Source organism: Eublepharis macularius, chromosome 15 (genome assembly GCF_028583425.1).
Source record: "Eublepharis macularius isolate TG4126 chromosome 15, MPM_Emac_v1.0, whole genome shotgun sequence".
Taxonomy (NCBI): Eukaryota; Metazoa; Chordata; class Lepidosauria; order Squamata; family Eublepharidae; genus Eublepharis; species Eublepharis macularius.
This window is the reverse complement of record NC_072804.1, coordinates 6,448,814-6,471,793: the sequence shown is the minus strand read 5'-3', so window position 1 is coordinate 6,471,793 and position 22,980 is coordinate 6,448,814. Positions and strand designations below refer to the sequence as shown.

The 22,980-nt window shown below is 51.9% G+C and overlaps 1 protein-coding gene across 3 annotated transcripts in view; it reads left to right on the top strand.

Annotated features, from left to right (window-relative positions):
- The first annotated feature begins 13,681 nt into the window (after window positions 1-13,681).
- Window positions 13,682-22,980, top strand: part of PCDH7 (protocadherin 7) — a 646,786-nt gene continuing 637,487 nt past the window's right edge. For 2 of the 3 annotated variants that reach the window (XM_054999686.1, XM_054999688.1), the window contains exon 1: window positions 13,682-17,222. In XM_054999686.1, the coding sequence (XP_054855661.1) occupies window positions 14,037-17,222 (3,186 nt within the window). In that variant the 5' untranslated portion in view covers window positions 13,682-14,036. The remainder of the gene's footprint in view (window positions 17,223-22,980) is intronic. The other variant, XM_054999687.1, reaches the window with a different exon arrangement.

Genomic DNA, 22,980 nt, shown 5'->3' with positions numbered 1-22,980 from the left:
CGTTAGCAAAGGTCTCTCCTGCATCCTTTCTGCTGCCTGCGATGGAAGGAACTGGAAATAGCTTTCAGAATACGACCAACAAAGAAAAAAAGTACTGGAGTGTTGTGTACTGAGCCTAGAGCACAGAAAGATTGCAGCCCAGAGTGATTTCAGCCAAAACAAGGTTCTTTATTGCAAGCCAGAACAGACAGACGTGAGCAGACACTACTCACTAGATGACACTACACAGACACCCTGCAGAAGAGAAGCCTTCAATATATACACGTAAACCCCACCCCAAGAATAGCCAGTGACCAATAGGAACATGTACTTTAGAATGCCCTCATTAACATGAACTATATACAATGTGTTATACAGGCAGGCCACTGATTGGTCTTTATTTGACAGGACCAATTGGCTGCTGCCCCCTGAAAGTAACCAATGACAGGCAGATGAATGTAACCAATGAGAATGAACTGCATTAGGAACCTTGACATGTCATGAAGCTCAACACAGTGCATAACATTTAATATGATACAGTAGAGGCCTTGTCTGGCCTAACTCAGCCCAATACACAACACTCATCTCCCCTTAGTTTGGAACGACCTGAGATCCACGTAGCCCCATAGATAGGCAGGGGGAAGGTTAACCAGAATACGTTAGAGGCCTTGATAAGCCCTAGTTCAACCCATTACATAAAATGGAGGATTTTTTTCTATGATTATGATTTAGTTCCTAAATTGCTTTCAAAGATATTTATCTTGTAAGAACTTGGGCTTAAAAATCAAAAGCGAATGGCGCAGGAACCTCACAAGTCATATTCAGAAAGAGTCCAGCATTGTGTGGAAGTTTCCTCAAAATGCAGGGATGTGCTGTGTCCCAGCTCCAAGAAAAGCCCAGACTTGGTACCCCAAAAGTATATGCACTAATGAACTGGTAGACCAAAGAAACTCACCCCAAACCCCCCTCCCTAAAACGATTTCCTTCCCTTTCCTTCTCTTCTCTCTCCCCCCAATTTTCTTGTAGGCTTTTCTCTTCCATACTCAGTTGAACAAACATACTGCTCTGCTTTACAGAGAATAACTGGACATGGCCAGAGTTACTTGTTCTTGGAGTGATTCAGTCCAACCAAATGATCTGAAGTTCCAAGCAAGAATCAATAGGCCTGTATACACATCGCTCTCCCAGCTTCTTTTAAAAAGATGTGATTCGAGGTTGTGCTTTGGGGGGGGGGGCTATCATTTGTAGGGAAATAAGCAAATAGGGTTCTGTACTGGCTGTTTAACATAGGTTTTATTAGGGGAAAAGAACGGGTTTTTTATTGCTTTGGGGTGTTTTACTTATGTATTGTAAGCTGCCTTCAGCCATAGGGAAAGACGGCATATAAATGTTTTGCTAGGAAAAGTGGAAAGGCAGTAGGAAAAGGGAAGACCTAAAATGAGATGGCTTGAATCAATAAAAGAAGCCACATCCTCCAGCTTGCAGGATCTGAGCAAGTCTATTAATGATAGGACATTTTGGAGGTCTTTCATTCATAGGGTTACCATAGGTCAGCAGAGACTTGACAGCACATAATATACAATAAACAAATAAACTTATCAGGAAATTTCCCAGTGGGCTCCTGACGAAAGGGCCACAGGAGTCCAGGAGCAACCCAAGGCAAGCAGCCAATGCAGTTCTGCCAAAAGATAAGGCTGTTCCCGATTACAGTCACTAAATAAAGGTGGTCAAAAGACCATCGGGAAGGAAAATTCTACAATACTATAGTGCAACAGTTTATAAACCTTTTCAAGTGATTTTAACAATAATACATAATTACATCATATTACATATCATGTCATTTTTCAGCAATCTTATTCATAATACATAGAAACAAGAGTCCTCTGCAAGAGGACCCGAGGGTGTGACAGCAATGCAGCAGGAAAAGTCCTTAAAGACTCAAAATAACGTGTCTTCTTTAGCTTTTTTCTTTTTTCTTTTTTCAAATTTTTCAAATGCCAAGATGGAAAAGTACGTGGCTGGGTCCAAAGATGAAAGTTGGAAAGCCCGGCGGTGCCCGGAACTAAGACCGGCAGATTTTCCTATAGTTCTTCGTCCATAAGGACTTCCTCAGGGGCATCCAGCTATTTCTATATTTCAAAAAATAAATGCCATACAATATAAGCCACTCCTGGCTTTACGTGTATTTCTTTACAATGATAATAGCAAACATAATGCAGTTCTAGCAACACTGGCTAGAAGCAACAACAACCAGGTGTATAGACTCACCTGACAGAGGGCCTATGTCCTTTGTCTTCATTGCAATGACCTGGGTCTGAGCCCAGAGACAAACACCACAGAAGACACTGGGATCAACTTCCTCAAAGACTGATGTTAACATCCCAACTGGCCCTCATAGAAAATTGAGGGGCGGCTGAACGAGGCACTGTTAAAAGAGCAGCTGCAATGTTTACTGTTGAGGGGCTGTGGCTCAATGGTAGAGCATCTCCTTGGCATCCAGAAGCCACATTCAGTCCCCGGCATTTCCAGGTAAAAGGATCAGGTAGGAGAAGACATAAAACACCTTGATCCAGACACTGGAAAACTGCTGCCACTTTGAGCAAACAATGTTGACTTTGATGGACCAAAGGTATGATTTGGTGTAAGGCAGTAAGGCAGCTTCGTGTGTTCAATTTACTTATAGGCTCAGGTGCAATGCTAACGCCATGTTCTTCTGGAGAAAATTTACAGATTCCTGTATATTTTTCTTGCACAGGGATAAACGTAACTCAATGGTGGCTTTTAGCAGTAAGAAAAGGGTGGTGGGGGAGGGGTTAGTGTGTGTGTGTGTGTGTGTGTGTGTGTGTGTGTGTGTGTGTGTGTGTGTGTGTGTGTGTGTGAGCATGCGTGCACGCGCGCACATTTTTCTTACACTCCAAAAGACAATCTCACACGTTCAAATGGGGGTGTCAAAATCAAAGAGTCCAGTAGCACCTTTAAGACTAACCAATTTTACTGTAGCATAAGCTTTCAAGAATCACAGTTCTCTTCGTCAGATGCATCTGACGAAGAGAACTGCATCTGATGAAGACAACTGTGATTCTCGAAAGCTTATGCTACAGTAAAGTTGGTTAGTCTTAAAGGTGCTACTGGACTCTTCTATTTTGCTACTACAGACTAACACGGCTAACTCCTCTGGATCTATGAAATGTGTGTGTGTGTGTGTGTCATTTTAAAAACATGGAAGAAACCTCAGTGTATAGTTAAGCCCTTTGAGACAGGGAAGAAAAGGAACAAGGAAAGCTTCAGGAATCAAGCAGTGGAGATGAAGACTCCTGCAGGGCTAAACATAAAAGAAATAACAGAATAAAAGTTAAGTGAGCAAGAGGGACCTCTTAAGTCTTCAAACCCCAAAGCATTTTGTTTTATAACAATAAACAGGTTGAAATGGCAAAAATCCTTATTTAAAACTGAAAGTCTCCTTTTTAGACATGTTTCCATCTTCCTCGGAAGAGTTTCTCCCGCTAAGAATGTGAGATGCAATGACACAGAGAAGCACGTCTTCATCACTGTCCAGGGCAAAGTTCTTTCAAGGTTCAAACAGCAACTGCTATCTCACAATCTCAGAAGAGGGGAGAGGGGTTAAAGAGACGGTCAAGCTTTCAAAGAGCTCCAACAGAAGGAAATGAGGAAGGCGCCCCCTCCCCCCCCCTCAGGTCACCCAGCAATCTTTTCTGGCTGAGTGGGGTTCAAATCTGCTTCCCCCAGATCCTAGACTGATACTCTCAGCACTAAACTACGCCAAAACTGGCATGGAAGTGGGCAAAGTCAGTGTTGGCTTACTTTTTGCCACTGATGTGAAGAGAAACTACAATACAATCTTATGTAGAGTTACTTCTGTCTAAGCCCAAAGGATTTCACAATGTGCTTTCTGGTATTCAGTGTCTCATCATCACTTCACTTATGATGTTGGTATCTTGACAGTTTTTGTTGTTGTGCCTGCCATCCTAAGTCTGAGGAGATAATCCTCCTCAAATCTCAGTGAGAAAGATAAACAAATAAGGAAGTGTAAAAGGCAAAGGTAGTCCCCTGTGCAAGCTCTGAGTCATTACTGACCCATGGCGGGGACGTCACATCATGACGTTTTCTTAGCAGACTTTTTACGGGGTGGTTTGCCATTGCCTTCCCCAGTCATCTGCACTTTACCCCCTGGAAACTGGGTACTCATTTTACCGACCTTGGAAGGATGGAAGGCTGAGTCAACCTTGAACCGGCTATTTGTACCCGGCTTCTGACAGGATCGAACTCAGGTCGTGACCAGAGCTTGGGCTGCAGTACTGCAGCTTAGCACTTTGCGCCATGGGGCTTTTATTAAGGAAGGGTATAAACATTTTAAATAAATATTTATGTACATGCAGAGACCATTGGGTCGACCACAACACCAACTATGTGAAGTCAAATGTATTGTACCCCCACTTGTTTTTCCACTGGCATGAGATCTTCTCCAACCAATTTCTGGGCACTGTAACACGCAGGAAGCAACGTGTTAGGTGTTGCACAAGATCTTGCACAAGCAGAATTGTGCCTATCTGTTTATTTCTCCACTTGTGTATCAATGGATCCGAGCCGTAAGCTTCCCATTCACCTCGCATGAGCCAATCGGGTGCAGGAGAGCCAATTTGAAGATAATGGCTTGATGCTGGGTGAGAAACTAAGAAATCAATCCCTTATCAAATCAGAAGGCCACTGGGGGGATTTGGGAAGCCTCCCCCCCTCCCTGTGGCATGTCTTACTAAGGAAGTGAAACATTAAAATTTAAACTACAAGGATTTGGTTACCATTTGTATATTGCTGTAAATATCAAAACGTTTCCCAAAGGTTGGAAAACTGGCATGACAGCGCATTTCACAATCACCGGGGCCTGCAGAAAACTGGTTTTCTAGTGCTGGTGTTTTACTGGACTGTGCGCCAGACTGGCACCGGATCATGTTAACATGTTAATTGTTTCTTCTAAAAAAATCGGTAATAGATATAAGAGTACATGAGAGCTACACAGGTTGTAGAACTTGTTCGCATTTAAATAATAAATCATTTGATAGTTTAAAGGCTTGCTTTATTAAAAGAAATTTACAGCCCTGTATCCCACCTTGAAGGGTTGTTGTGAAGCCTGCTGCTCCAACCTCCACAGAGGAAAGAAGGGATGGAAAAGAAATGAATAAACATGAGAATAGTGGAGGCACGTTTGCTTGGAATGCTAAGCCAAAAGTGAATTGAGGCAACATTAAAGAAAAGCTCAGATGCACGAAGCCACTGAGCTAGGCTTGGTCAGTAAGATACAAAAATATCCTTTAGGAGAGAATTTTATTTTAAAAAGGTGGAGCTTACTTCCAGGAAAATGCAGGGTTGAACAGCTGACTGAGGGCAGTGCTTCCTCAACTCCTGCCCTCAAACCCTTCTCCTGTACTTGAGAGTCACTGGTATTTTGGGGTGTGAGCTCATAGGGTACAGTTGAGAAATTTTATCAGGACGTCAGCAACTTCTGCTCTGCCATCAACCTGAGCCTGGGCCAGGTTGATACAACTTACAACATGCTCACTTTCTGGACACCCCTGGACAACTGCATAATGAACACACGAGCACTGCATCACACTGAACTGGTCTCCCACATCGGGCTTACCCACTTGCTCATCCTCCAATGTGATCTATGCCATTATGTGTCAACAATGCCCTTCTGCTCTCTGCATGCGACAAAAAGGTCAGTCCAGTGCATAAAGAATCAATGAACCACAAATCCAACACTAAAAATCTCAAAGCTCAGAAACGAGTGTGATAATATTTCACTCTCCCAGGACATAACACAGCAGGTCTAAAAGTCACCATTCTCTTGTTGAAGAACTTCACCTGGAGACTCCATCGTGATATCTGAGATGGCCTGGTCAAAGGCAGGGAAAATAATGGGGACAGAGAAGGCGAGACCAGCCTGTGGGAAGCTTCAAAGGTTAGGACAAGAAGCTTGTGATGGACATGGAAAGAAAGGGAAGGGATGGAAGTAGTGAATATTTGGGTAATGGAGGGTTGGCTAGAGGAAAGCAAAAGGAGGTAGGACAGGAGAACATCGGAAGGATCCGGCAGTGATGGTGTAAGACCAGAGCATGAAACATGCCATGCCTGTTCCAAGGTCACTTGGGTCCAGTGGCATCTTAAAGACCAACACTGATCTCAGTAAACTTTTGTGGGTCACAGCTTACTTTGTCGTATCTGAGGAAGTGAGCTATGCAACATGAAAAGTCCTATTGAAATAAAGGCCGTTAGTCTTTAGGGTGCCACTGGAGTTGTGTTTTATTCTGCTATGACAGATTAACAGGGCTCCTTGATTGCTATGGCTGGTCTTGGAGGGAAATGTTGGGGAGCCACTTATACAAAGTTGCTCATGCAGTTTATTTGGATATTTTGGGTATTGAGGTACTCCGAATTGCAAGCTATGCATCATTTAAATAGAAATGCCACATACTGTTAAAATCCACTTCTTCTATAAAGGTGTAAAACAGCCCAATGCACACATCATGTACAGAGAATTTCAAAAGTAGAGAGTTGTGATTATGATATTGCCTTCTAGACAATGCACTATCCTTCAAGCACAGTTGCAAAAACTAGATTTAAAAGTAAAAGAACAGGTGGCTAGTTTTGTTGTCCATAAAGAGATTGGAGTTTCTTGAACAATGTTCTGTGGAAATGGAGGCAGCTGTCACATGCAGCTTGAGATGTAACTTTAGAATCCATTCTTCAACAAGATACTCAAAAATCCCATGGTACATTCCTGAAACTTTAGACGTATCTATAGAACACAATCAATGTGCATAATAATATAAAGAGTAACAAGAAGGTCTCTGCCTAGAGTTGATCATCTAAAACTTAAGAGGGGAGAGCAGTAGAGGGAGAAGAGAGGAGGGAAGAATTGGTACCTCTTCCAATGAATTTGCTTAGTAGGAGATATAAGGCCAAAAGGTTATACCAAACCCTTTATGAAAAAGGAGAGTTTTGAGTAGCAATTTAAAGGAACTGACACAGCACAGAAGTTCTGGGAGGCTGATTCTAGGCCTATTATCGCTTGCATTATTAATGTATAAAGCCCCTAAAATGCAAGTGGCATTAGGGGGAGGGGGGGAAATCTCTTTGGCTCATAGCCTAGATTTCAGGAGAGTAACTTGCATGCATTGTTGAAGGTCAGCTAAACAGGTGGATGGTGCTTTAAAGAAATATAGGAATATCAGTTCAGATGGTAATCCTCACTGGTGACCTCTTAGTCAATTAGCATTTAGCTTTAGAAATACTCGACTATAACCATAAATTCAACACAGGCTGTGATTTCAGGTTTTTAAAATAGTTTTTTCCCCCGGCAATATAACTTGACCAAACAAGGGCCACGGTCCCACATTAAGTTCCTGTTTGGTCATCCTCTTAGGAGCCCCGCGGCGCAGAGCGGTCAGTACTGCAGCCCAAGCTCTGCTCACGACCTGAGTTCCATCCTTCTGAGGTCGGTAAAATGAGTACCCAGTTTCCTGGGGGTAAAGTGTAGAGGACTGGGGAAGGCAGTGGCAAACCACCCCGTTAAAAGTCTGCCATGAAAACGTTGTGATGCGACATCCCCCCCCCCCTCCCATGGGTAAGTAATGACTCGGTGCTTGCACAAGGGACTACCTTTACCTTACCTAATCATCTTAAACCAAGATCTGGGATGTGTGTACTTTATTTAATCAATGCTATTGCTATGTGTGCTTTTGACCAGTTATGTTAAGGATCATTTTAAATCTGTGATTAATACATTAATACGTTTCTTCAAATGTGTGAACCAAAAATACTGCAAAATGTTGCATTAGATGCTCTCAGAAGGTTGCTAAGGAGAATCTGCCACCTAACCCTGTATACTCAAAAACAAATCCCACTCTGTTCAATGAGGTTTGTGCCCAATGGACACAGAAATGTAACTTTAGACGTGAATATCTTTATGTTTTGTAGTTTTGATAAACCTCTGAGCATTGGATAGTAGATAAAAGAATCATTTTTTCTTTTACTGAGATTAATTTTTCCCTACAGATGTAAACATTTAAGCATATACACAAACATACTATGTTTTATACATAGCAAAAGCAAAAAAAAAATACTTGGCTAATTTTGAACAGGATGTCTTGATTTTTAAATTGAGTTCCTCCAATTGTCTCTGTGGTCCTGCTCCTGTGTTCTGATACTAGCCTGACAGGACACACATTTAGGGAGTAAAGGGTTGTTGAGGAGGGGGATTTCTGACACACTGTGGAGAAAAATCTACTTTGACTTCTGAGAGACTGCTATTCAAAGTATTCTAGCAGAGTCAGTAAAAAAAGTTGGCAATTTTTCCTTGTGTGGCAGACATTTACTTCTAAACTGCAAAGGACATGGGGGTTGTGCCTACAAGTTGTACCATTTTATTTCATCCTCCTATTCCTAGCCAGTTAGTTAATGGCAAAGGGGGGAATAGGCATCCTCTGCACATGCTCAGAAGCACTATACAGTTCACGTGCTGCTGACCTTGGAGAGTTCCCAGGATAAATCTCATCTTCAAATGTTAAGCTATTTGACTAAAGTCCAACTCAACAACCACCCATGTAAACACAGCTCTTGGTGATTTTTAAAAGGAATTTTGTGGTTTCCTAATTTAAATTCCCCCAATGTAATGTGTCAGTTAAAAAGGAGGAAGGGGTTTGTGTTATGAATATTTGAGGTGTGGGGTTTTTTTGTGAGCGGGGAGGGGGAGAGGCAGCAGAGAGGCTACCGCCTTTCTTTCAACTATACAGTTTCACACAGCTTAATCTCTTCCAGCCCAAAGATTGAAAGCTTTGGAAAGAGGAGGGGAGGGCAGCTGTGGAGAGCCAACCAGCCAGCCGCGAAAGGATGGGAAGGTCATCAGACTGGTGCTCCCGGCTGGTGTCATGTCCTCCATTGGTCCCTTGGTGGAGTTGTTGAGTTGAGTTTTGCCCCCCATGCCATCAAAATGCTTCATCCATTTGCTATCCCGCCCCCCCCCCATTTAACTGTGTTTAGCTTCCTCCTTATCTCAAGTCCACACAGCCCCTCGATTAAGGGATCCCACCTGGCATTTCAAGTTCTAAAACATTCCATATACATCCTTTGAAGGGCATTGCAAATGGCTGTGTATTTTTGGCCTGGATTGTTTTTTCTTCCCAAATTTGATACTTAAGGGGAAAACTAAATGCCAGGAAATTTAGGTTTCTTAGCTGAAGCCAAAGAACTGCCAGCAGGTCGGGTGCAATCCTAAGCAGACCCACTCTGCTCAATGCCCACTTATTGCAGTGCAGTTCTAGGCACTGGTTTTTAATGGACCGGTGTAAATCGGCACTGAATTGCACCATAATCAGAATCAAATTAAGTTCAAGGGGAGAGGAATCGGCTGCTTCTCCCAGAGCTCTTTCACTCCATTCCAGACAGGAGGGAAATCAAGGCAGGGAATCCACCAATCAAACCCTCCATCAAAAGAGAGGCGCTGCAAAACTCAAAAGGTTCCCAAGCAGGATTGTTCCCCAGAGTTGCAAGGAAGTAAAAGGAGAGGGGGCAACTGGCGCCTCCTCGAGAGGATCCCCGCCCCCAACAGAGGAGAAGGACAGCAAGGGTTGCTGCATTTACCTTTGAAAAAGCAGAATAGGTTCTGGGAGCTACTAGGGAGTGGAGAATCAGGGCTCAAGAGCTCGAATTTATGGATCCCAGCTCCTGTGTACTGATTTCCCTCCCCCATGCGCCCAGAATCTATTCTGCAGACACCCCCAGCTCTGCAGTTTCCTTCCCTGTGGGTTGCGGTCTGGAAGAGAGCAAGATCCGAGTGGAGCCAGCAGACAAAGGGCGCTCGGCGCAAAGCTATCTCCAGCATGGGGCTGGCGCTGCCCTCCTCCACCCCCGCCCCAGCTGCCTGGGCACGTGCCACGGAGGCTGCCCCGCTCGGGGGTGGTCGCGTTTCCCCCGTTCCCCGAGAAGAGTCTCTGCAGTGGGGCGCTGCTGCACTCCTAAGCTGGACAGGCACTGCAGACCTAAGAGGCTGGGGAGGCGCGCGTGAAGAACGGCCCAAAGATCGAGAACGTGGGAGGGAGGCGAAAGGGGCTAAAGCACGCCAGAGGACTCCCCCCCCCCCCACAAACCTCTGTGCTTGTGTGGTGCATTGCAAGAGAGGGATCATGAGAAGCGCTCTGGGGAAGACCGGCGGGGCGGCAGGGGGGGGGGGGGGTCCTCGAAAGGCTCTGCTAAAGACGAAAAATGGGGGAGACCTATGGGGGAGGCATCGGTGGGAGTTTTTTTTAAATATAAGCGTACAAGAGGAGGGCCAGCTCTGAACAGCTCGGGAGTGCTTGAAATGTGCAGGACGGCACCACCTGGAGCCGGGTGCAGAGGCTGGAAGGCAGCCCCTGGAGGAGAGGAGGCGAGAATGCCCCTCATTCGCAAAAAATACCCCATTACAATCCCTTTAAGCGCTGCCCCCCCCCCCCACACACACAGTAGCCCGCAATAACAAGAGGCTGACGACTCGGTGCAAAAAAGAAGAAAGAAATCAGTGCAAACTGCAGTTTGCCTCCGGCTCTTAAGAATCTATGCTGAGAAGGCAGCCCCCTTGAGGTCGGTGTCCCAGGATCAACGTGCCTCGGTTTGCAGGCTAAAAATTCCTTAACTTGGGAGACCGCCGGGCAGCCGAGACCCAGCGCAACGGGAGAGCGAGGCCGCGCGCTCTGTGGCGCGGGGAGGAGAGCTGTGTGTTGCAAGCCCAGGAACAATGCCATGCAATGCGGTGGCAGCTCTGGCAGGCTGCAGCGTTCTTTGGGGGATTGCTGCGGGCACGCTCGGAGCTGGGCAGGGGCCCCGCAGCGTCCCACCCCCTCCGGCAGCGCGCTGGGGTGGGGGTGGGGAGTTTAATGGCAAAAGGGGTTTTTCGGTCCGTGAGTGTGAGAGAAACCAAGTCCAGCTGCTTGGCAAAGAAAGCGGCGCTCCGGCGCGAGTCCCCCTAAACCCCGCCAGGAACGGCCAGCGCTCTTCTCCCCCGCCCCTATACAGAGCCAAGGACTGCAGCGGTGCGCACTGAGCCTGCGCCAAGCCGCGCGCTTTTCTCGCTGATGCTGCAGATCTCCCAGGCCCGGGGAGGGCCGGCCGGCGGGGCGGGGCTTGAGCGGCTGCCCGCCAAGCAGCAGGGCCGGGGGGGGGGGCGAGCCCGCGCCTGCAGCTGTTGCTGCCGCGCCAGGAGGAGGCGGAGGCGGAGGCGGGCGCGGGGCCGGCCGGGCTGAGTCAGGCGCCGCCGCCGCCCCCCCCCCCTCCGCGGCACCCCTGTGATTAGCCCCGCCGGGCCAGGAGCCGGGCGCGCCGCGGTGCCTTCCGGGCCGAGGCAGCAGCCGGCCCCTCCCGCCCCCCGCCCGCACACTCCCCGCCTCTGCCCGGCTGCCTCCCGGAGCCGAGGCAGCGGGGCTCTCCCGGCAGGCAGGCAGGCAAGGGGCGGGGCGGCAGGAGGCGGCCTGCCTGCGCCGCGGGCGACCGAGTGCCCCAAAGTCAGCGGAAGGAGAAAGTCGGGGCGGGGGAAGCGGCGCGTCCGGCCTGCCCGCCGAGCAGGGAGGGGGCCGCCAGCGAGGGCTTCTCCCGAGCTCCGCAGAGTTACCCAAAATGTCACACACCTCGGAGCCTGCTGGGCGGGCGGGAGAGCGGGGCGCGGGCGCCCCGCGGCGCTGTGCCGAGTGAGAGGCGGCCGCCCCATCCCATCTCGTCCCACCCCGGGGCTCGGGAGGGTCCGAAGCGCCCGCCCCGTTCCTCGCCCCGCATTCGTGGGGCTCACATTACACTGAGCCGCCCGGACTTGGGCTCCGCAGTTCAGCCCGCATATAATGCCGCCCCCCCCCCCGCCCTCAGTTAAACGCCGAGGCGCGCAGAGCGGCTCCTCTCGCCCCCGCCCGATCCGCCGCGGAAAGAGAAGCCCAGACTCCCCGGTCAACGGAGCAGAAGTTGGGGAGGCCTTGAAGGGAACCGCGCGCGGTTCGGGCCGCGGGGCGAGCTACCGCGGGGCGGCCGGCTGCGTGCAGGAGGCTAGGCCGGCTTCTCTGGAGCGCTGAGCGCGGCGGCGGCGGCGGCCCCCAACTCCTCCCCTCCCCGGCTCGCTCGGCGTCTGGCGGCGGCTCTGCAGCAAGAGCAGCAACCGCGGCTTTCCCAGCAACCGCCGGGCCACTTCAGGGCAAACTCGCCGCTCGGCTGCCTCCCCAGCCCCGCCCGCGGCCCCCGGCGGAGCGTCGCGCTCGCTCGCCTCTTCTCCGCTCCGGTGTGCGCGCCAGCGCCAGCGCCAGCCCGCCGCACTTGAGCGAGGCCGGCGGGGGACGGGGGCGGACCGGGGGCTTTTACAAACAAGCGCGACTGCAGAGCTCGCCCGGCGCGGCGGTGCAGCTCCGAGAGAAGCCGGGCGCGCGCGCGCCCCGCGGACTGGGAGCATCTTTGATTCGCAGCCAGACTCCGCCGCGCTTCTTCGGGGCGGGGATCCGTCGCATCATCTGGACAGCTGTATTGCCCCCTCCCCCGTCCTCCCCCGTCCGTGCTGGAGATAGGGATGCAGTTCAGAACCAGCGATGGTAATTCACGTGGGAAGGCGATCCGGTGACATCTCTTCCCTCCCCATTTCCCTCCTTCTGCTTCGAGTATATTAACCGGGAGCGCCAGGATCTGGGCGCGCGCGCACCGCACACACACGTCCGCCCCAGCGCGGATTTGGGGGGCTCACCTTTGAACTTAACGACCCCCCCCCCCCAAAAAAAAGAGGGGACTTGAATTTTGGAGCTGCTTTACCTGCATTGGGACGCCAAGGGAGGACGCGGGAGCCCGCAGTCTCATTGGTGACTCGTTTGCCTGCTCGCTGCAGCCCGGCTTGGCTCGGCTCTCCGGCACATGCCGCGTGAATGCAGGTAAGGCGCACACGCCGCTCAGCTGCAGCGGCAAACTTGGAGCTGCTCGTGTGCTGAAAAGGGGCGAGAGCCTCGCTTCCTCGGCGCCTTCCTCGCCAGCCTTTCCTACCTTCTGGACGAACCTCTGCAGCCTTCGGACTGGGTTGCTTCGTAACTAATGACCTTGCGCAGAGTTGTGCGGTGTGTGTTTTTGCGCTGTTTTTAGAGAAGAGCCCTCCTCCCCAGGGAAGGCGGCAGGCGGGCTCTCGAGAGGGATTTGGGCGCTATCCTGCACAGCCGAAGGGATTTCGCGGGTGCTGCTCGACTGAGCGAAGAGGGGAAGCCCTCTTCCCCGGATCTCCAGCCGGTGACATCGCTGCTGCAGCTCGGCTGTTTTTGTTAGCGGCGGGCTGGGTGTGCATTTCCTCCCCTCTCCCCTCCCATCTATTGCGAAAAGGATTTGGATTTTCCCCCTCCCGCCCGAGCACTGGAGAGCTCTTTGAATGAAGCATTTGACGTCCCCCCCCTCCCCTCCGAGTCTATGCCCCGCGGATGCCGAGTGGAAAAGGGAGACAAGAGCCAATTTCGCGCTGCCTGCCGCAGGAGGAAAAGTGAATCGCCCTGAACTGGACTAGGGAAAGGGGCGACCTACGGTGGGGGTCCCACCTCCCCAGTGCTGCAGCAGCGCCTGCTTTTTGTCTTCTCTCTCTTGCAAAGCTGGCAAAGTGATCCCAGTCCCTTGGAAAGAAAAGGGGAGGAGAAGGAGGAGGAGGAAGAGCGGCTCCCCCCCCCCAGCCCATTTGCGAGATGCATCTTTGAAAGGAGCAAAAAGCGAGCCGCATTTGCCCTGTGAAGCGCGAGTCCCGCGCAACCGCGAGGAGCGAGGGCGGCAGAGGTGGGGAAGAGCAGCCGGCCGGCCCCGGCTTCCCTCCCGCTCCTCCCCTTGCTCGCCCAATGCACCAGATTCCGACGAGAGGCGAAGTTTTGGCCGGAGCCGGCGGATCTGTATAATTGGTCTTCTCCACAACAGACGGGGGGCTTGCCGAAGGGAGGGGGCGCCTGTGGGCCAGGCGAGCCGAAGGAGCTGCTGCTGCTGCGGGGCGAGGGGGGCTCTTTTCTGGGGAGGTGTGGAAGATGCGGGCGCTGCTGGGCTTTCTGCGGAGCTGCTACTGTTGCTGCTGCTTCCTCCTTTTCCTGCCGCCGCCTCTGTGGGTCAGCCTGGCGGCGGCGAAGCAGCTCCTCCGCTACCGGCTGGCCGAGGAAGGGCCGGCCGACATCCGCATCGGGAATGTGGCTTCGGACCTGGGCATCGTAACGGGCTCTGGCGACGTGACGTTCAGCCTGGAGTCCGGCTCGGACTACCTGAAGATCGACAACATGACGGGCGAGCTGAGCACCACCGAGCGGCGCATCGACCGGGAGAAGCTGCCGCAGTGCCAGATGATCTTCGACGAGAACGAGTGCTTCCTGGACTTCGAGGTGTCCGTCATCGGGCCCTCGCAGAGCTGGGTGGACCTCTTCGAGGGCCGGGTCATCATCCTGGACATTAATGACAACACCCCCACCTTCCCCTCGCCGGTGCTCACCCTCACCGTCGAGGAGAATCGCCCGGTGGGCACCCTCTACCTGCTGCCCACCGCCACCGACAGGGACTTCGGCCGCAACGGCATCGAGCGCTACGAGCTGCTCCAGGAGCCCGCGGGTGAGGGGAGCAGGCGGGGCAGCAGCGGAGGAGCGGGCTCGGCCGCCGCCGCCTCTGACAGCGCCCTCTACCCCGGGGGCAGCAAGCGGCGGCAGGAGGCCGAGGGCGCAGCGCGGAGCAGCGTGTTCGAGCTGCAAGTGGCCGACACCCCCGACGGCGAGAAGCAGCCGCAGCTGATTGTCAAAGGGGCGCTGGACCGCGAGCAGAGGGACTCCTACGAGTTGAGCCTGCGGGTGCGGGACGGGGGAGACCCCGCACGCTCCTCGCAGGCCATCCTGCGGGTGCTGATCACCGACGTGAACGATAACAGCCCCCGCTTCGAGAAGAGCGTCTACGAGGCCGACCTGGCCGAGAACAGCAGCCCCGGCACACCGATCCTGCAACTGAGAGCAGCCGACTCGGATGTCGGAGTGAACGGGCAGATCGAGTACGTCTTTGGGGCAGCCACCGAGTCGGTGCGGCGGCTGCTGCGCCTGGACGAGTCCTCTGGCTGGCTAAGCGTCTTGCACCGCATCGACCGAGAGGAGGTGAACCAGCTGCGCTTCACCGTCATGGCCCGGGACCGCGGGCAGCCGCCCAAGACCGACAAAGCCACTGTGGTGCTCAACATCCGGGACGAGAACGACAACGTGCCCACCATCGACATCCGTAAGATCGGGCGCATCCCGTTGCGCGACGGGGTGGCTAGCGTGGCTGAGGACGTGCTGGTGGACACCCCTGTGGCCCTCGTGCAGGTCTCGGACCGGGACCAGGGCGAGAACGGCGTAGTGACCTGCACCGTGGTGGGGGACGTGCCCTTCCAGCTCAAGCCGGCCAGCGAAGGGGAAGGGGAGCCCCAGAACAAGCGCAAGTACTTCCTCCACACCTCGGCCCCCCTGGACTACGAGGCCGTGCGCGACTACAACGTGGTCATCGTGGCTGTGGACTCGGGCAGCCCCAGCCTGTCGAGCAACAACTCTCTGCTGGTGCGAGTCGGGGACACCAACGACAACCCGCCCGTCTTCGGCCAGGCTGTGCTGGAGGTCTCCTTCCCCGAGAACAACTCCCCCGGCGAGAGGGTGGCCACGGTGCTGGCCACCGATGCCGACAGCGGCAAGAACGCCGAGATCGCCTACTCGCTGGAGGCCTCGCCCCTGGCGCCCGAGGCCCCTGCCGGCCTCTTCACCATCGACCCGGACTCCGGGGACGTGCGCGTGCAGGCCGCGCTGGACCGCGAGCAGAAGGACACCTACGAGTTCCAGGTGAGCGCCCGCGACAAAGGGGTGCCCTCGCTGCAGGGCTCCACCACGGTGGTGGTGCGGGTGGCCGACCGCAACGACAACGAGCCGCGCTTCATGCAGGACGTCTTCACCTTCTACGTGAAGGAGAACCTGCAGCCCAACAGCCCCGTGGGGATGGTGACGGTGATGGACGCCGACAAGGGGCGCAACGCCGAGCTCAGCCTGTCCATCCAGCCCGGCGAGCGCGAACCAGGCGCGCCGGGCATCTTCTCCATCGAGAACGAGACGGGCACCATCTTCTCCACCGTCTCCTTCGACCGCGAGCTGCAGACCAGCTACACCTTCAAAGTGAAGGCGGTGGACGGCGGCGAGCCGGCCCGCTCGGCCACCGCCACCGTCTCCCTCTTCGTCATGGATGAGAACGACAATGCGCCCGCGGTCACAGCCCCGGCCAATGGCTCCTACGAGCTGCTGCGGCCCTCCAGCCAGGTGCGCACCGTGGTGGCGGCGGTGCAGGCCCGGGACGCCGACGCGGGCCAGAACGCCGAGCTGAGCTACAGCCTGGTGGGCGGCAACCCGTTCAAGCTCTTCGAGGTGGACCCGTCGAGCGGCGTGGTGTCGCTGGTGGGCAAGCTGGCGCCCAAGCACTACGGCCTGCACCGCCTGGTGGTGCAGGTCAACGACAGCGGGCAGCCAGCCCAGTCGGCCACGGCGCTGCTGCACGTCTTCGTCAACGAGAGCCTGGGCAACGCCAGCCTGGTGGAGAGCCAGGTGGCGCGCAGCCTGCACACGCCGCTGGCCCAGGACATCGCCGGGGACCCCAGCTACGAGCTCAGCAAGCAGCGGCTCAGCATCGTGGTGGGCGTGGTGGCCGGCGTCATGGCGGTGGTGCTGCTCATCCTGCTGGTGGTGCTGGCCCGCTACTGCCGTGCCAAGGGCAAGCACGGCGGCTACGAGGCCGGCAAGAAGGACCACGAGGACTTCTTCGCGCCGCAGCCGCACGACAAGGCCAAGAAGCCCAAGAAGGACCGCAAGGGCAAGAAGGGCGGCAAGCAGCCGCTGTACAGCAGCATCGTCACCGTGGAGGCCTCCAAGCCCAACGGGCAGCGCTACGACGGCGTCAACGAGAAGCTCTCCGCTGACAGCCCGGCCATGAGCCGCTACCGCTCCGTCAATGGCGGCCCCGGCAGCCCGGACCTGGCGCGCCACTACAAGTCCAGCTCGCCGCTGCCCACCGTCCAGCTCCACCCGCAGTCGCCCACGGCCGGCAAAAAGCACCAAGCCGTGCAGGAACTGCCCCCGGCCAACACCTTCGTGGGCGCCGGGGACAACATCTCCATCGGCTCGGACCATTGCTCCGAGTACAGCTGTCAGGCCAGCAGCAAGTACAGCAAGCAGGTAAGCCTGGGGAGGGGCGGGGAGGGGCGGGGAGGGGCGGGAGCCAGGCCCCTGCCTGGCCCCTTGCAGTCTGGGCTCCTCTCTCAGGGTGGCTTCCCCAAGAGACTGGGCAGGGCACCCTGGAACCCGTCTAGGGGAGGCAAAGAAGACGGGCAGCCGAAGTGCCCAAGAGCTTCCCTAAAGACCACCCCAAAGAAACACCACACCGTTATGGACACACTTCAGTGGGTTTTGTTTGGGTTGGATTTATTAAAACCGCAGGATGTGGGGTGTTGTTTTTAGGTGGTCTTAATTTTTAAGAAGGCATTGTGCTCCTTTAAGGGTCCATTTACCGCTAAAGCAGGCTAGGACTGGGTCTCCAGGTGTTAGCAGATGGGGGTGGGGTGGGGGAAACCCTGGCTATGAGGGCTGATTCAAAAGGAAATGATGACTCCTGGGGAGATGGCTTTTGCACACTGCTATGCCTGTTGCACACACAAGCAGTCAGCCTTGCCCGCTTTGCAGAGGTACACCATGAGTTAAGGGGCCCGGCTAGGATTTGAGGGACCAGATGTCATAGAAGATCAGAAGAACCAAGAAGTGCGGAGGGCCCAACCAACAGGCCCCGCTGCCACTTTTGAGCTGCCCTGCTCATGAATAGGGTCGGTTTCAGCTAAGGGATCTCACATAAAGGTACTCGCAAGCTCCCCTGCACAAATAGGCAGCAGCGCCTCTTGCCCGCGCCTTCTCCCACCCAGTACTCAGCCAGAGCCTCTAAGAGGCTTAGCAGGCAGTCCTGAGAATGCTTTTCCTGGGAGTAAGCCCCATCCCTGGACAGGCCTGAGTAAGGTTCGAAGCAGACCTGCATGGGATTGCGCTCTTTCAGTGCAAGCCTGTCCAAGTTTACTCAAAGGCAAGTCCCATTGTGCTCAGTGGAGCTGAAGGGAATGCATCTTTTAAAACTCACTTTCTAGGCTATTGTGCAGCCAAAGTACAGTCAGTTCACCCAGTCATACAATAAGGACAAGAATGTCTGGCTGTAGCTTTTCTACAGCCTCTCTTGCTTGTTTGCTCTCTCTCTTACGCATACACACAGTTTGTGGTCATCACACCAACAGGGAGAGAAGGAACATACCTACAGACATCCCACCATATGATCCATCCTTGGTTAGCCTCCATCCTCACAATTTTGCAAAATCTCTGCACGCATGTGTGCGCACACACAAATCACACTTGACATCTCTTACCTCTCTAAGCACGTTGTCAGAACAGGCATAACAATATCACAATCTGTTCTGGATCAGAGATTCCAGTAAGGGAAGGAGATGAGGGGGGGAAATCGACACACAGTGGCGGGTCCCCTTAAAAAAACCAACACCCTCCCCCTCCCCAGCCGTAAGCAAGGCAGGGTGTTGAGAGTGTGTGGAGAGGGCGCCTGATCTTTGTAGCAGGCCCACAGAGAGAGAGAGAGGGGCAGCGCAGAGGCACGTTCAGGACAGAAGGAGCTCATTCGCAAGGAAGCGAGGCAGAGACGTCTCCAGCCTTCAGTGTTGCTCCCCCCCCCCTTTATCCCCTGTCACATTTGGTCACTGAAGCAGCTCTGGCACCTGGGCCCTACTTGGAGACAGACCCACCATTGTGCCTCTGCAGGGCCGCCTGAGCCCATGTTGGGGGGCGGGGGGGCAGAGATGAGACCCAGCATGCAGAAACACGTTGGGAGAGAGCAAGGTTAGTTGAGCAATACGGGGGCGGGGGAGGGGGGGAAAGAGTTGCTTGCAACAGTGATATTTTGATGGGGCCGCATGACTGGAGAAACTTGCACACTCTAAGATGTGACAAAACACAGGACCCTGGAGGGCTCTGCTTGGGTCGTTCGGTATGGATAGTTCATCACAAGCTGGCCCTGTGAGTAGGCTCTGCCAGTCAAGTTGGGTACTTCCACAATCCTACGTGGTATCTGCTCAACACGGCCACCCATTACATCCCCGGCATCGGTTTCAGACATCAAGAGGGAACTTTAATTAGTGACATTGAAATATTATTCATTTCCCTGTGCAGGGGGAAATAAGGGAGACCTCCTACCCCATCTTCTCTTCTCCTTCCTGTCCTAGTCAGCCTGCTGTGTAACTGCTGGAGAATCTCCCTGGAACGTAGAGATGTACATCTAAGGTTTCCAGTCCTGAGAAGTCTCCCATAGTATTACAAAGGGAAAATTCTGCCCAGGGCAGCTTCTCCCATGGCTGCATCACTTTACTGGGGAACACACAGCGCCAGCTGATTTTGTGGCGCTCGGTACAGGTCCCCCCTGCCTGTCCAGGCCTGGTCCCACCCCGCACGCACGGAGGAGGTACAGGAAGCTTGTGCCATGGGCAGGGTGGAGATGTCAGGAGACGGCCCCTTACTGCCCCACTATCTGCAGTTCAGCCTAAAAGCATCAGTAGCCTTCCACACAAGGAGGCATTTGCCTGGGTAGTCAGAAGGTAGAAGATCCTTCAGTGGAAGCAGGGAGTCCTGTCTTTTGGCCTTACTGCCACCTCCCTGCATTTTGCCAGGTCGTGGGTGGGTGGGTGGGTGGGAAAGTTCTTGCATTCGGACCAATCATCACTTCTCCCTTTCACAAGGGATTGGAATGGGAAAGGAAGCTTTCTGAGCCATTAGGAGGGGTGGACAGTGACACCCATCAAAAGCAGGTCCCTTGAAGGATTTTATGAGGTCCGTTAACATTGTGTAAGGGGTAAGGAAGAGAACTGTGTGATTTTCTGCATCACACAAGTCCCGGGTGTTTTAATGTAGCAGGTCGTTCTGCTTTTGAGTGGTTAAACACCCCGCACCCGCCCGCCCCTCCAGATTATACAGCTGCTACCATTAAATATCAATATTAAGAGCCCTGAATCTAGCAGGACAAATGTGACGTTTGTAAAAACTGGAATGGAATCAGACCTGTGTGTGCATCTATACTACTTCCTCTATTGTGTTGAAGGAGCTTAAACAGAGATGAATGAATTCAGACAGAGTTTCCTATCCTTACGCCTCTTGAATTTCACACTACAAACCGACAGTCCTGTCTCTTTTTGTGATACTTTCTACAGAGTGAAATCACTCTAAGTCTAGCAGCTAAACAAAGTAAGCTGTTTTCTGTGAAAATCCAAGTAGCAATTAATCTGCGTCACCAGAGCTTTACAGTTAGAAATAATCCCAGTAACTGATTCTGAACTTGCTCCGGTGCACACAGTGAGTCCCTGCCTCCCCCCCCCCCAATGAATCCAATCATGCCATAATGAGAAAGGATCACTTTTGTGTGACAGTGTTCAGGGACGATCCGTTCCTTTTCTGAACTAAGGTGATTTCTCTCTGCTTTGTACCTTGTTGGGAGGTTGTATGCAAAGTGAACCATTTAACAGTTGGTGCTGTCAGAGCCAAGTGAGGGTAAATATTGTGTTATCTCAAGCTGCATAGCATCTTGTGTGGAATTCCATTATGGGGAAATGCATGCTGATGAATGCAAATGCAGGGCTGCTGGGGCAGGGATGCAGAAATCTTGAATTGCTTGACTACAAAAAAAAAAAAAAAGTGTGCCTCGTATCACATCCTTAAAGGTGCACAAGAGACTCTAAAGCCATTTTTCCATGGTGGGATCTGTCAGTTTACTCTGCCCGGGCCTTCCTCACATGCCCTATGGGTGCACTGTGCAGTGGGAGAATATACTTTAATGGAAGCAGTGTCACGTGGTGGTGGTGGTGGTGGCTGAAGAAAAACAGTTTGGGTGAAGAACCTGATTTTGAAAAGAGAATTGGGCGTGTTTAGAGCGATACAGTTTTTGCTGAATTTAATGCTTTGTAGATGGAGCTGTCTGGTCTTTTGACATCCTTGATTGGCTGTCTCCTAGGGAGAATACTCCCATTGAGTGTAGTTTCATTTGCCTGAACGTATGAAGAAAGTTGCAACTTTGCACCAATGACATTTTAATAATAATTATGTGATTTTTTTAAAATATCAGTAATTGTGATGAAATGAGAAGCAATCACTAGATCAGTCAGAGATTGGTAGACTCTTCCTGAGGGTTCTCATAAAATAAAATAGCTACACATATTATTTTTAATTTTGAGTAAGATCAGACTGTACACATGCGTCCTAGTGCAAAGAAAAATAATCTACTGTGTGTTATTGTATCAAAAAAGATGCTATATAGGTCTTATGCAAAAAAATTTGCCAGAAAATATGCATAACAGGAATGGTATTAGGGGGCTGGTCTGTGGAACGGGTGGAACAAAGGCGCGTGTTTCTTCCTGCACACAGAAAGTCAGAGGGAACTAAACTCCATTCGTTTACTTTGCCTTCGTCCACGCTTGAGCTTTTGGGAGAATCCAAAAAAGGATTCTTCCTCCAGCTCAGGCCCATTTGTAGATTGATTTATTGAATATGAAAAAAAAACCCAATGGCCTTGCAGCTTAATGCTGCAAAATTTACAACTGTTAATCTCATTTTAATACAAGAACAGGGGAACAGTTGCACAAGTATTCTTGGTAGAATAACAACACTGCTGTTCTAGTGTTCAGCGCCCAGTTCCTAAAATCACATAAACCCTTCATGAAGATATCTAAATAGGAATTTGTAGATAGAGGCATTTGTGAGAAGGGAGAGACATATAGGAGTGTTGTGAAAGGATGGTTAAGAATATCTTAACCGTCATATCTGTTCATGGTTAATTTGACTCCTGGTGACATTTCTTGTGTCTTTTACCCACTTTGCATAAAATTGAGCCTTGCAGATTGAGAGTTATATAAATAGTCTGTGAACTTTTCATACCTCAAAGAGTGCTATTTAAGCACTGGCTGATTCTCACTTACAGTCTCTCTGTATCCTGCAGATGCTTAACCAACCACTTTAATGTTCTCAAGGCAAACGGGATTGATTTTGCACATGCCCTTCCTTCTCTAGGTGTCTCTGTGTTAATCTCATACCAAACCAATTGATTAAAGCAGAGAAAACAAAAGGGGATGGATGGTGTGGGCAGATTCCCAGAAAGAAGCTTAAATTTGCGGCAGCTTTGTGTGCCTCTTTTGATGAAAGGGAGCATTGTTCCTTTCCAGCAGATGAGAAAGTGCGACGCTTGAGGGACCAGAGAGATGACAAAGGGCAAACCAAGCAGGGCTTGTGCTGAAGCATGGTGCGGGAGGGGACAGTCCGTTAATGTAATTAGAATCAGTAACTGATACAGTTCAGTGTCCTCAACTCTGTCGTCAGGAAGTGCTGTCTCAGTTTACTGGGCTGTATTACTAACTGAAGACAGATGACTGCATCAGTGGCATCTTTTCATTATGGTTTTTGCTTCCTTCCCCGCTTTTTAAAGCCGTATATGTGTGTGGGAGGGCATAGATCTATAGCAATCTATAATTTATAAAGAAATTGGGTTAGATCCAGCTACTTTTCTTACTCAGTCTTACCTAATTCTTCTTATCCTTACTACAGCCCCAATCCTACACGGATTTCAAACATTTAGGTCCCATGATCCGTAGCATAACCTGGTTGGAAATTGAAGGGGACCGTCTCCTCCATTTGTTCAGTAGTTGAAAAGCTGGTTGGATCCAACCCATTGGCTCTCAGAGCTACGAGTCCAGTTTGCAAAGCTTAAGCTCTGCATCCCAGTCCAATGCATGTTTAGTGAGTCTCATTTTGTTAAATGGGACTTACAGGACAAGTCTAAGCAGAGGGACATCCATCTATGTCCATTGTAGTAACTCCGCTCAGGAGAATGGAACCCTATTTAGAAATGTACTCA